General features: G+C 69.0%; 1 protein-coding gene across 1 annotated transcript; it reads right to left on the reverse strand.

Annotated features, from left to right (window-relative positions):
• Positions 1-814: 814 nt before the first annotated feature.
• Positions 815-9,278, reverse strand: LOC135578751 (cytochrome c1, heme protein, mitochondrial). The gene is made up of 7 exons (XM_065054710.1): positions 9,121-9,278; positions 7,407-7,600; positions 4,945-5,071; positions 3,012-3,169; positions 1,366-1,526; positions 1,180-1,280; positions 815-1,086 (listed from the first exon to the last, which is right to left on the reverse strand). Exons 1-7 carry the CDS (start codon positions 9,220-9,222, stop codon positions 982-984), a joined length of 948 nt encoding a protein of 315 aa, XP_064910782.1. The 5' UTR covers positions 9,223-9,278; the 3' UTR covers positions 815-981.
• Positions 9,279-10,021: the final 743 nt, after the last annotated feature.

Here is a 10,021-nt window from a genome sequence, read left to right on the forward strand (position 1 = left end):
AGACGGGGGCGATGGGGTGATGGGGATCAGCCTGTACCCACAGTGATTCACCCCCGAGACGGGGGCGATGGGGTGATGGGGATCAGCCTGTACCCACAGCTGGGGGGGCCCTGATTTACCCCCCAATGGGGATCAGCCTGTACCTGCAGCTGGGGGGGCCCTGATTCACCCCCCCCCGAGACGGGGGCGATGGGGATCAGCCTGTACCCACAGCTGGGGGGCTGTGATTCACCCCCGAGATGGGGGTGATGGGGATCAGCCTGTACCCACAGCTGGGGGGGCCCTGATTCACCCCCCCAATGGGGATCAGCCTGTTAATGACCCCACAGCTGGGATCAGCCTGTACCCACAGCTGGGGGGCTGTGATTCGCCCCCCGAGATGGGGGTGATGGAGATCAGCCTGTTAATGACCCCACAGCTGGGGGGCCCTGATTCACCCCCTGAGATGGGGGCAATGGGGGTGATGGGGATCAGCCTGTACCCACAGCTGGGGGGCCGTGATTCACCCCTTGAGATGGGGGTGATGGGGATCAGCCTGTTACTGAACCCACAGCTGGGGGGGCCCTGATTCACCCCCTGAGATGGGGGCAATGGGGGTGATGGGGATCAGCCTGTACCCACAGCTGGGGGGGGCCCTGATTTACCCCCCAATGGGGATCAGCCTGTACCCACAGCTGGGGGGGCCCGGATTTACCCCCCAATGGGGATCAGCCTGTACCCGCAGCTGGGGGGGCTGTGGTGGGGCTCAGCCCATTAACGACCCCCCAGGCTGGGGGGGCCCTGGGGGGCTCAGCCATCACCCCACACGCTCCCCCCTGGAACAACCGAGACTTTATTTCCGTGCCCCCCCCGCCCCACCGAGCACCGGCCCCCTCGGGGGGGCGAGCGGGGGGACGTTGGCTGCGGAGCGGCGGGGGCACGCGATGGCACCCCCCCGCAGCCGGGAGGTGTGTGCGGTGCAGCTGGGGGGCCCCCCCCCCGTTACTTGGGGGGCTTGTAAACCATTTTCCTGCTCTTCATCACCGACCACTTGTGCCGCTTCATGTAGAACAGCAGGGAGATGAGCAGCCCCGAGAGCATCAGCATCTGGGGGGGCACAGAGGGGGCACGGGGGGGTCTGGGCGCTGCGGGGGGGACGCTGCCTGGACCCCCCCCCCCCCGTGTCCCCATGTCACGCACCTTCAGCCCCATGCGCTTGCGCTGGTCGTGCTCCGGCTCGGCCGCCCAGCGCAGGAACGTGCAGACGTCCTTGGCCAGCTGGGACAGGGTGGCCGGTGTCCCTGGGGGGGACACGGGGGGGTGAGCACCCCGGGGACCTGCCCCCCCCCCCCCCCCCCCCCCGGACAGCCCCGTTTCCCCCCGTACCGTCGTCGTACTCCAGGATCTCGTTGTAGATGGGGGGGGCCATGCCGATGGCCTGCCCGGGGAAGTAGGGGTTGTAGTGCAGCCCCTCCCGCACCGTCACGCCCGCGGGGGGGTCGCAGTAGCCGGTCAGCAGCGAGAAGACGTAATCCTCACCGCCGTGCCTGGGGGGCAGGGTCAGCATTGACGCGGGGGGGGGGCGGCTGCCGGAGCCCCCAGAACCCCCCAGGGTCCCCCAAAACCCCACCCAGGGTCCCCCAGATCCCTGAGCGCCCAGAGCCCCCCCAGATCCCTGAGCCCCCAGAAAGACCCCCAGGGTCCCCTAGAACCCCCACCAGGGTCCCCCAGCTCCATGAGCCCCCAGAGCCCCCCCAGTGTCCCCCAGATCCCTGAGCCCCCAGAAAGCCCCCCCAGTGTCCCCTAGAACCCCCCCAGTGTCCCCCAGCTCCATGAGCCCCCAGAAAGCCCCCCCAGAACAAACCCTGGGGTCCCCCAACCCCATGAGCACCCACAACTCCCCCCAGGGTCCCCCAGGCTCCCCTAGAACCCCCCCTGAGGCTCCCCCAGATCCCTGAGCACCCAGAAACCCCCCCAGGGTCCCCTAGAACCCCCCAGGGTCCCCCAGCCCCATGAGCATCCAGAGCCCCCCCAGCGTCCCCCAGAACAAACCCTGGGGTCCCCCAGCCCCATGAGCACCCACAACTCCGCCCAGGGTCCCCCAGTTTTTCCCGCGGGATCCCCAACTCCAGGAGCACCCAGGACCGGCTGAACCCCCACTGGGGTCGCCCAGAACCCCCCCCAGCATCCCCCAGCTCTGTGAGCCCCCAGAAACCCCCTGGGGTCACCCAGGACCCCCCCAGGACCCCCAACCTCCATGAACACCCAAAAGCCCCCTGGAGTCCCCCAGTTCTGTGAGCACCCGGGACCCCCCTCTGGGGTCCCCCAGAACCTCCCCTGGGGTCCCCCAGCTCCATGAGCACCGAGGGCTGGTAGAACCCCCCACTGGGGTTCCCCAGTTTCCCCCCCAAGGCCCCCAGCTCTGTGAACACCCAGAAACCCCCCCAGGGACCCCCCGATCCATGAGCACCCAGATCCCCCCTCCAGGGTCCCCCAGCTCCCTGAGCACCCAGAGCCCCCCAGAACAAACCCTGGGGTTCCCCAGCTCCATGAGCACCCAAGACTGGCAGAGCCCCCCAGTTTCCCCCCCCCCAACTCTGTGAACACCCAGAAACCCCCCCTGGACCCCCAGATCCCTGAGCCCCCAGAACCCTCCCCTGAGGTCCCTGAGCTCTGTGAGCCCCCAGAACCCTCCCCTGGGACCCCCAGCACCATGAGCCCCCAGAACCCTCCCCTGGGCTCCCCAAGCTCCATGAGCCCCCAGAACCCGCCCTGGGGTCCCTGAGCTATGTGAGCACCTGGAACCCACCCCCAGGGACCCCCAGATCCCTGAGCCCCCAGAACCCCCCCTGGGGTCCCCCAGCTCCATGAGCACCCAGAACCCTCCCCTGGGGTCCCCCAGCTCCATGAGCCCCCAGAACCCTCCCCTGGGGTCCCTGAGCTCTGTGAGCACCTGGAACCCACCCCCAGGGACCCCCAGATCCCTGAGCCCCCAGAGCCCTCCCCTGGGGTCCCCCAGGGCCCCCCCTGACCGGGCGTTGACGATGTAGCTGAGGTCGGGGGGCAGCGCCCCGTTGTTGGCGGCGCGCGCGGCCTCGGGGTTGGGGTACGGCTTGGGGAAGGCGTCCGACAGCTTCCCGGGGCGCAGGAACATCTCCCCGTTCTCGTCCGGCCCGTCCTGCACCTCCACCTGCGGGACACCAGGAGCACGGGGGGACACGCCATGAGCACCGGGGGGTCCGGGGGGGGACACGCCATGAACACCGTGGTGTCCCAGGGCACATGGCATGAGCACTGCGGTGTCTGGGGGACACACGCCATGAGCACCGGGGCGTCCCAGGGGGAACACGCCATGAGCACCACAGTGTGCGGGGGGACACGCCACAAGCACCATGGTGTGCAGGGGGAGACACGCCATGAGCACCAAGGGGTCCGGGGGACACGCCGCGAGCACCGTGATGTCCCCTTGGGACACACCATGAGCACCGGAGGGTCCGGGGGACACACCGTCAGCACCGTGGTGTCCCTTTGGGACACACCATGAGCACCGGGGGGCCCGGGGGGGAAAGACGCCATGAGCACCACGGGGTCTGGGGGGGACACATCATGAGCACCGCGGTGTGCAGGGGGGGACACGCCATGAGCACCAGGGGGTCCTGGGGGGATGCGCCATGAGCAGCGCGGTGTCTGGGGGGGGCACACCATGAGCACCGGGGGGTCTGGGGGACACGCCATGAGCACCGGGTGGCCCGGGGGGGGCGACACGCCATGAGCAGTGGGGGATCCAGGGGGGGACACGCCATGAGCACCGCAGTGTACGGGGGGAAGGGGGACACACCATGAGCACTGCGGTGTGCGGGGGGAGGCACGCCATGAGCACCGCGGCATCCCAGGGGGAACACGCCATGAGCACCGCGGTGTCCGGGGGGGGACACACGCCATAAGCACCGCGGTGTGGGGCGTGGGGATGTGCCATCAGCACCACGGTGTCTGGGGGGGGACATGCCACAAGCACCACAGTGTGCGGGGGGAGACACGCCATGAGCACCACGGTGTGTGGGGGGACACACGCCACGAGCACCGGGGCATCCGGGGGGACACGCCATGAGCACTGTGGTGTCCCTTTGAGACACATTATGAGCACCGGGGGGCCTGGGGGGGGACACATCATGAGCATCGGGGTGTGCAGGGGGGACACGCCATGAGCACCGCGGTGTCCCAGGGGGACACGGCAATGAGCGGGGACACTGCGAGGGACACACGGTGCTGAGTGGTGACACTGGGGTGGGGGAGCAGCAATGGGCGGGATACTGGGGCTGTCCCTGGGGGGGCAAAGAGTAATGAGTATGGACACTGGGGGACACACGGCAATGACAGGGGACACCGGGGCTGTCCCGGGGGGGACACAGCAATGAGCAGGGACACCGGGGGGGACACACAGCGCTGAGCGGTGACACCGGGGCTGTCCCGGGGACACACAGCATTGAGTAGGGACACTGGGGACACACGGGGCTGAGCGGTGACACCGGGGCTGTCCCAAGGGACACACGGCATTGAGTAGGGACACTGGGGACACACAGCGCTGAGCGGTGACACCGGGGCTGTCCCGGGGACACACAGCATTGAGTAGGGACACTGGGGACACACGGGGCTGAGCGGTGACACCGGGGCTGTCCCAAGGGACACATCATTGCGTAGGGACACTGGGGACACACAGCGCTGAGCGGTGACACCGGGGCTGTCCCGGGGACACACAGCATTGAGTAGGGACACTGGGGACACACGGGGCTGAGCGGTGACACCGGGGCTGTCCCAAGGGACACACGGCATTGAGTAGGGATACTGGGGACACACGGGGCTGAGCGGTGACACCGGGGCTGTCCCGGGGGACACACAGCATTGAGTAGGGACACTGGGGGTCACAGTGCCGAGGGTGCCACCGCGGCGGTCGGGGCAGGCACCCACCTCCTCGGCCAGCGCCTTGGCCTCGGCCTCGGTGTGCGTGACGCCCACCAGGTTGCGGAAGGCCAGGTACTCCATGCTGTGGCACGCCGAGCACACCTGCTTGTACACCTGGAAGCCGCGGCGCAGGCTGCCGGGGGGGCAGGGCACAGCGGGACAGCCGGGGGCAGCGGGGACAGCAGGACGAGCAGGGAAAGGGGAGGAGGAAGGAGAGGAGGAAGAGAAAGAGCAAGTGAAGGCCCCGGCTCCCACCGACACCCCCACGTCCCCGTGTCCCCACATCCACGTGTCCCCACGTCCCCGTGTCCCCATGTCCCTGTGTCCCCATGTCCCCACGTCCCCGTGTCCCCATGTCCCTGTGTCCCCACATCCCCATGTCCCCATGTCCCTGTGTCCCCGTGTCCCCACGTCCCTGTGTCCCCGTGTCCCCACGTCCCCGTGTCCCCACGTCCCCGTGTTCCCACGTCCCCGTGTTCCCATGTCCCTGTGTCCCTGTGTCCCCACATCCCCGTGTCCCCACATCCCCGTGTCCCCACATCCCCATGTCCCCACATCCCCGTGTCCCCATGTCCCTGTGTCCCCATGTCCCTGTGTCCCCATGTCCCCGTGTCCCCATGTCCCTGTGTCCTTGTCTCACGTACCTGTGTCCCCATGTCCCCATGCCCCTGTGTGCCATGTCCCCACGTCCCCGTGTCCCCACATCACTGTATCCCAGTGTCCTGTGTCCCTGTCCCATGTACCTGTGTCTCCGTGTCCCCATGTCCCCACATCCCTGTGTCCCCACATCCCTGTGTCCCCACATCCCCATGCCCCTGTGTCCCCAGGTCCCCACATCCCTGTGTCCCCACGTGCCCATGCCCCTGTGTCCCCATGTCTCCACATCCCTATGTCCCCACATCCTCTTGTCCTCGTATCCTCACACCCCTATGTCCCTATGTCCCCGCGTACCTCTGTCCCCATGTCCCCACATCCCCGTGTCCCTATGTACCCACATCCCCATGCCCTTGTGTCCCCATGTCCGCATGTCCCCATGCCCCCACGTCCCCATGTCGTGTGTCACTGTCCCACGTACCCGTGTCCCCACGTCTCTGTGTGCCATGTCCCCACGTCCCTATGATCCCACGTCCCCACATCCCCATGTCCCTGTGTCCCCACATCCCCATGGCCCCATTTCCTGTGTCACTGTCCCACATACCTGTGTCCCCATGATCCTGTGTACCATGTGCCCACATCCCCATGTCCCCACATCCCTGTGTCCCCACATCCCCGTGTCCCTGTGTCCCCACATCCCTGTGTCCCTGTCCCACGTACCTGTGTTCCCATGTCCCCACATCCCCATGTCCCTGTGTCCCCACAACCCCATGTCCCTGTGTCCCCATATCCTGTGTCCCTGTCCCACAAATCTGTGTCCCCATGTCCCTGTGTCCCCATGTCCCTACGTCCCCATGTCCCCACATCCCCATGTCCCCGTGTCCCCACATCCCCATGTCCTCACATACCCATGTCCCTGTGTCCCCACATCCCCATGTCCTCACATACCCATGTCCCTGTGTCCCCATGTCCCCACATCCCTGTGTCCCCACGTCCCTGTGTGCCATGTCCCCACGTCCCCACGTCCCCATGTCCCTGTGTCCCCATGTCCTGTGTCCCTGTCCCATGTACCTGTGTCCCCATGACCCCACATCCCCATGTCCTGTGCCCCTGTCCCACGCACCTGTGTCCCCATGTCCCCACATCCCTGTGTGCCATGTCCCCACGTCCTCATGTCCTTGCATCCCTGTGTCCCCATGTCCCCACATCCCTGTGTGCCATGTCCCCACGTCCTCATGTCCTCGCATCCCTGTGTCCCCATGTCCCCGTGTCCCCATGTTCCCACATCCCCATGTCCCTGTGTCCCCACATCCCTGTATCCCCACGTCCCCACATTCCCACGTCCCCAAGTCCCTGTGTCCCCATGTCCCCGCATCCCCATTTCCCTGAGTCCCCATGTCCCCATTTCCTGTGTCCCCATGTCCCCATGTCCCTGTGTGCCACGTCCCCACATCCCCATGTCCCTGTGTCCCCATATCCCTCTGTCCCCATGTCCTGCATCCCTGTCCCATGTACCTGTGTCCCCATGACCCCATTTCCTGTGTCCCTGTCTCACGTACCTGTGTCCCCATGTCCCCACATCCCTGTGTGCCATGTCCCCATGTCCCCATGTGCCCATGTCCCCACATCCCTGTGTGCCATGTCCCCACGTCCTCAAGTCCCTGTGTCCCCATGTTCCCACATCCCCATGTCCCCGTGTCCCCATATCCCTGCATCCCCATGTCCCTGTGTCCCCATGTTCCCACATCCCCATGTCCCCGTGTCCCCATATCCCTGCATCCCCATGTCCCCACATCCCCATGTTCCCACATCCCCATGTCCCCGTGTCCCCATGTCCCCGTGTCCCCATGTCCCCGTGTCCCCATCCCGCGTACCTGGCGTGGTCGAGCGCGGCCAGGGCCCCCCCGTGGCTCCAGGGGAAGGCGGGCGGGTGCATCTCCAGCTCCCCGGCGCCCAGGGGGGAGCGCAGGGCCAGCGCCAGCCCCCCCCCGCCCGCCGCCAGCAGCCCCAGCGCCGCCAGCACCGCCCGCCGGCCCCGCGACAGCCCGGCCTGCGACGACAGCCCGGCCTGCGGACGGGGGACAGGGGACAGCGTCAGCGGGGACAGCGCACAGGGGACGGGGGACAGCGTCAGCGGGGACAGCGCACAGGGGACGGGGGACGGGGGACAGCGTCAGCGGGGACAGGGGTACCACGCATGGACGGGGACAGGGGATCAGCAACACCAGGCAGGGATGGGGACAGGGGACACCGGGCAGGGATGGGGACAGGGGACACTGGGGACAGGGGACACCAGGCAGGGATGGGGACAGGGGACACCAGGCAGGGATGAGGACACCAGGCAGAGATGGGGACAGGGGACACTGGGCAGGCATGGGGACACCAGGCAGGGATGGGAACAGGGGACACCGGGCAGGCATGGGGACACCAGGCAGGGATGGGGACAGGGGACACTGGGGACAGGGGACACTGGGGACAGGGGACACTGGGCAGGGATGGGAACAGGGGACACTGGGGACTGGGGACACCAGGCAGGGATGGGGACAGGGGACACTGGGCAGGGATGGGGACACCAGGCAGGGATGGGGACAGGGGACTGGGAACACTGGGGACAGGGGACACTGGGCAGGGATGGGGACAGGGGACACTGGGGACAGGGGACACCGGGCAGGGATGGGGACAGGGGACTGGGAACACTGGGGACAGGGGACACTGGGGACAGGGGACACTGGGCAGCGATGGGGACAGGGGACACCAGGCAGGGATGGGGACAGGGGACACTGGGGACAGGGATGGGGACAGGGGACACCGGGGACAGGGGACACCAGGCAGGGATGGGGCCAGGGGACACTGGGAAGGGATGGGGACAGGGGACACCGGGAAGGGATGGGGACAGGGGACACTGGGGACAGGGGACACTGGGCAGGGATGGGGACACCAGGCAGGGATGGGGACAGGGGACACTGGGGACAGGGGACACCGGGCAGGGATGGGGCCCACTGGGGGGAACTGGGGACACCGTGCCGGACGGGGGTGCACGGGGATGGACCGGGGGGTCCCGAGGAACCGTGTGCGGGGGCAGCAGGGACACCGGGCACGGCCGGGGCGCACCGGGGGGGACCGGGGACACGGGGCCGGGAGATGGACGAGGGACCGGGGACACCGGGCACGACGGGAGGGGACACCGGGGCCAGCGGGGGCACATCGCGGGGAGAAGCGGGGCCAGCGGGCACGGCGGGGGCGCACTGCGGCGGGAACCGGCGACACGGGGCCGGGGAGATGGAGGAGGGACCGGGGACACCGGGCACGACGGGAGCGGACACCGGGGCCAGCGGGCACGGCCGGGGCGCACCGGGGGAGAACCGGGAACACGGGGCCGGGGAGATGGACGAGGGACCGGGGACACCGGGCACGAACGGAGGGGACACCGGGCACGAACGGAGGGGACACCGGGCACGGCCGGGGCGCGCTGCGGCGGGAAGCGGGGGCACGGGGCCGGGCGGGGCCCATCCGGGCCCGTCCCCTCCGCGCTCCCCGGCGGGACGGGGCCGCCCCGGTGGCGGCGGGGGCGCGCGGGCGGGGTCTCACCGGGGCGGGCTGGGTCCGGGTCCGGGCCCGCGGCAGCAGCAGCTGGCCGTAGGGCCGCAGCGGGAGGCTCCGCAGCGGGAGGCGCCGCACCGCCGCCGCCATCGCACCGCCGCCCGCCGAGGTCGAGGGGACGCGGCGGCACCGCCCCGGACGTGACGGCGCCCGCAGCGGAAGTGGCGTTACGGTCCGCACTGCTCACGGTTCCCGCGGTGCCGCAGCGCGACGGCGGCTCCGCTCCGGGGGTCGGGAACACGGACCGGCCGGGGAGAGAGAGAGACCCCCGGGACAGACCCCCCAGAACCGGCCGGGGAGAGACCCCCGGGACAGATCCGACCGGAGAGAGACCCCCGGGACAGACCCCCCCAGAACTGACGAGGGAGAGACCCCCGGGGCAGACCGACCGGGGAGAGACCCCGGGACAGACCCCCCGGAACCGACCGGGGAGAGAGACCCCCGGGACAGACCGACCGGGGAGAGACCCCGGGACCGACCGACCGGGGAGAGAGAGACCCCCGGGACAGACCGGCCGGGGAGAGAGACCCCCGGGACAAACCCCCCCCAGAACCGGCCGGGGAGAGAGAGACCCCCGGGACAGACCGGGGAGAGACCCCGGGACAGACCCCCCGAAACTGACTGGGGAGAGACCCCCGGGACAGACCCCCCACAACCGGCCAGGGAGAGACCCCGGGACAGACCCCCCGGGACTGACCAGGGAGAGACCCCTGGGACAGACCCCCCGGGACCAACCACGCAGAGACCCCCGGGACAGACCCCCCCTGTACACACTGTCCTGGGACCCCCCGGTACAGCCTGGGGAGAGACCCCTGGGCCCAGCCCCCAGTCACACCGTGCCGGGACCCCCCGTAACCAAGCCCCCCCGGGATTTGACTGGGGAGAGACC

Source organism: Columba livia, chromosome 2 (assembly GCF_036013475.1).
Source record: "Columba livia isolate bColLiv1 breed racing homer chromosome 2, bColLiv1.pat.W.v2, whole genome shotgun sequence".
In the NCBI taxonomy this organism is placed as follows: domain Eukaryota; kingdom Metazoa; phylum Chordata; class Aves; order Columbiformes; family Columbidae; genus Columba; species Columba livia.

What these genes read in the sequence shown, in the direction of transcription:
- LOC135578751 (XM_065054710.1), bottom strand. Translation starts at nt 9,222, where the DNA reads ATGGCGGCGGCGGTGCGGCGCCTCCCGCTGCGGAGCCTCCCGCTGCGG. An exon ending in CCAAGGCGCTGGCCGAGGAG is followed by an intron (nt 3,170 to 4,944) that starts GTGGGTGCCTGC and finishes GGTGTCCCGCAG; the next exon opens with GTGGAGGTGCAGGACGGGCC. An exon ending in AGCTACATCGTCAACGCCCG is followed by an intron (nt 1,527 to 3,011) that starts GTCAGGGGGGGC and finishes CCTGCCCCCCAG; the next exon opens with GCACGGCGGTGAGGATTACG.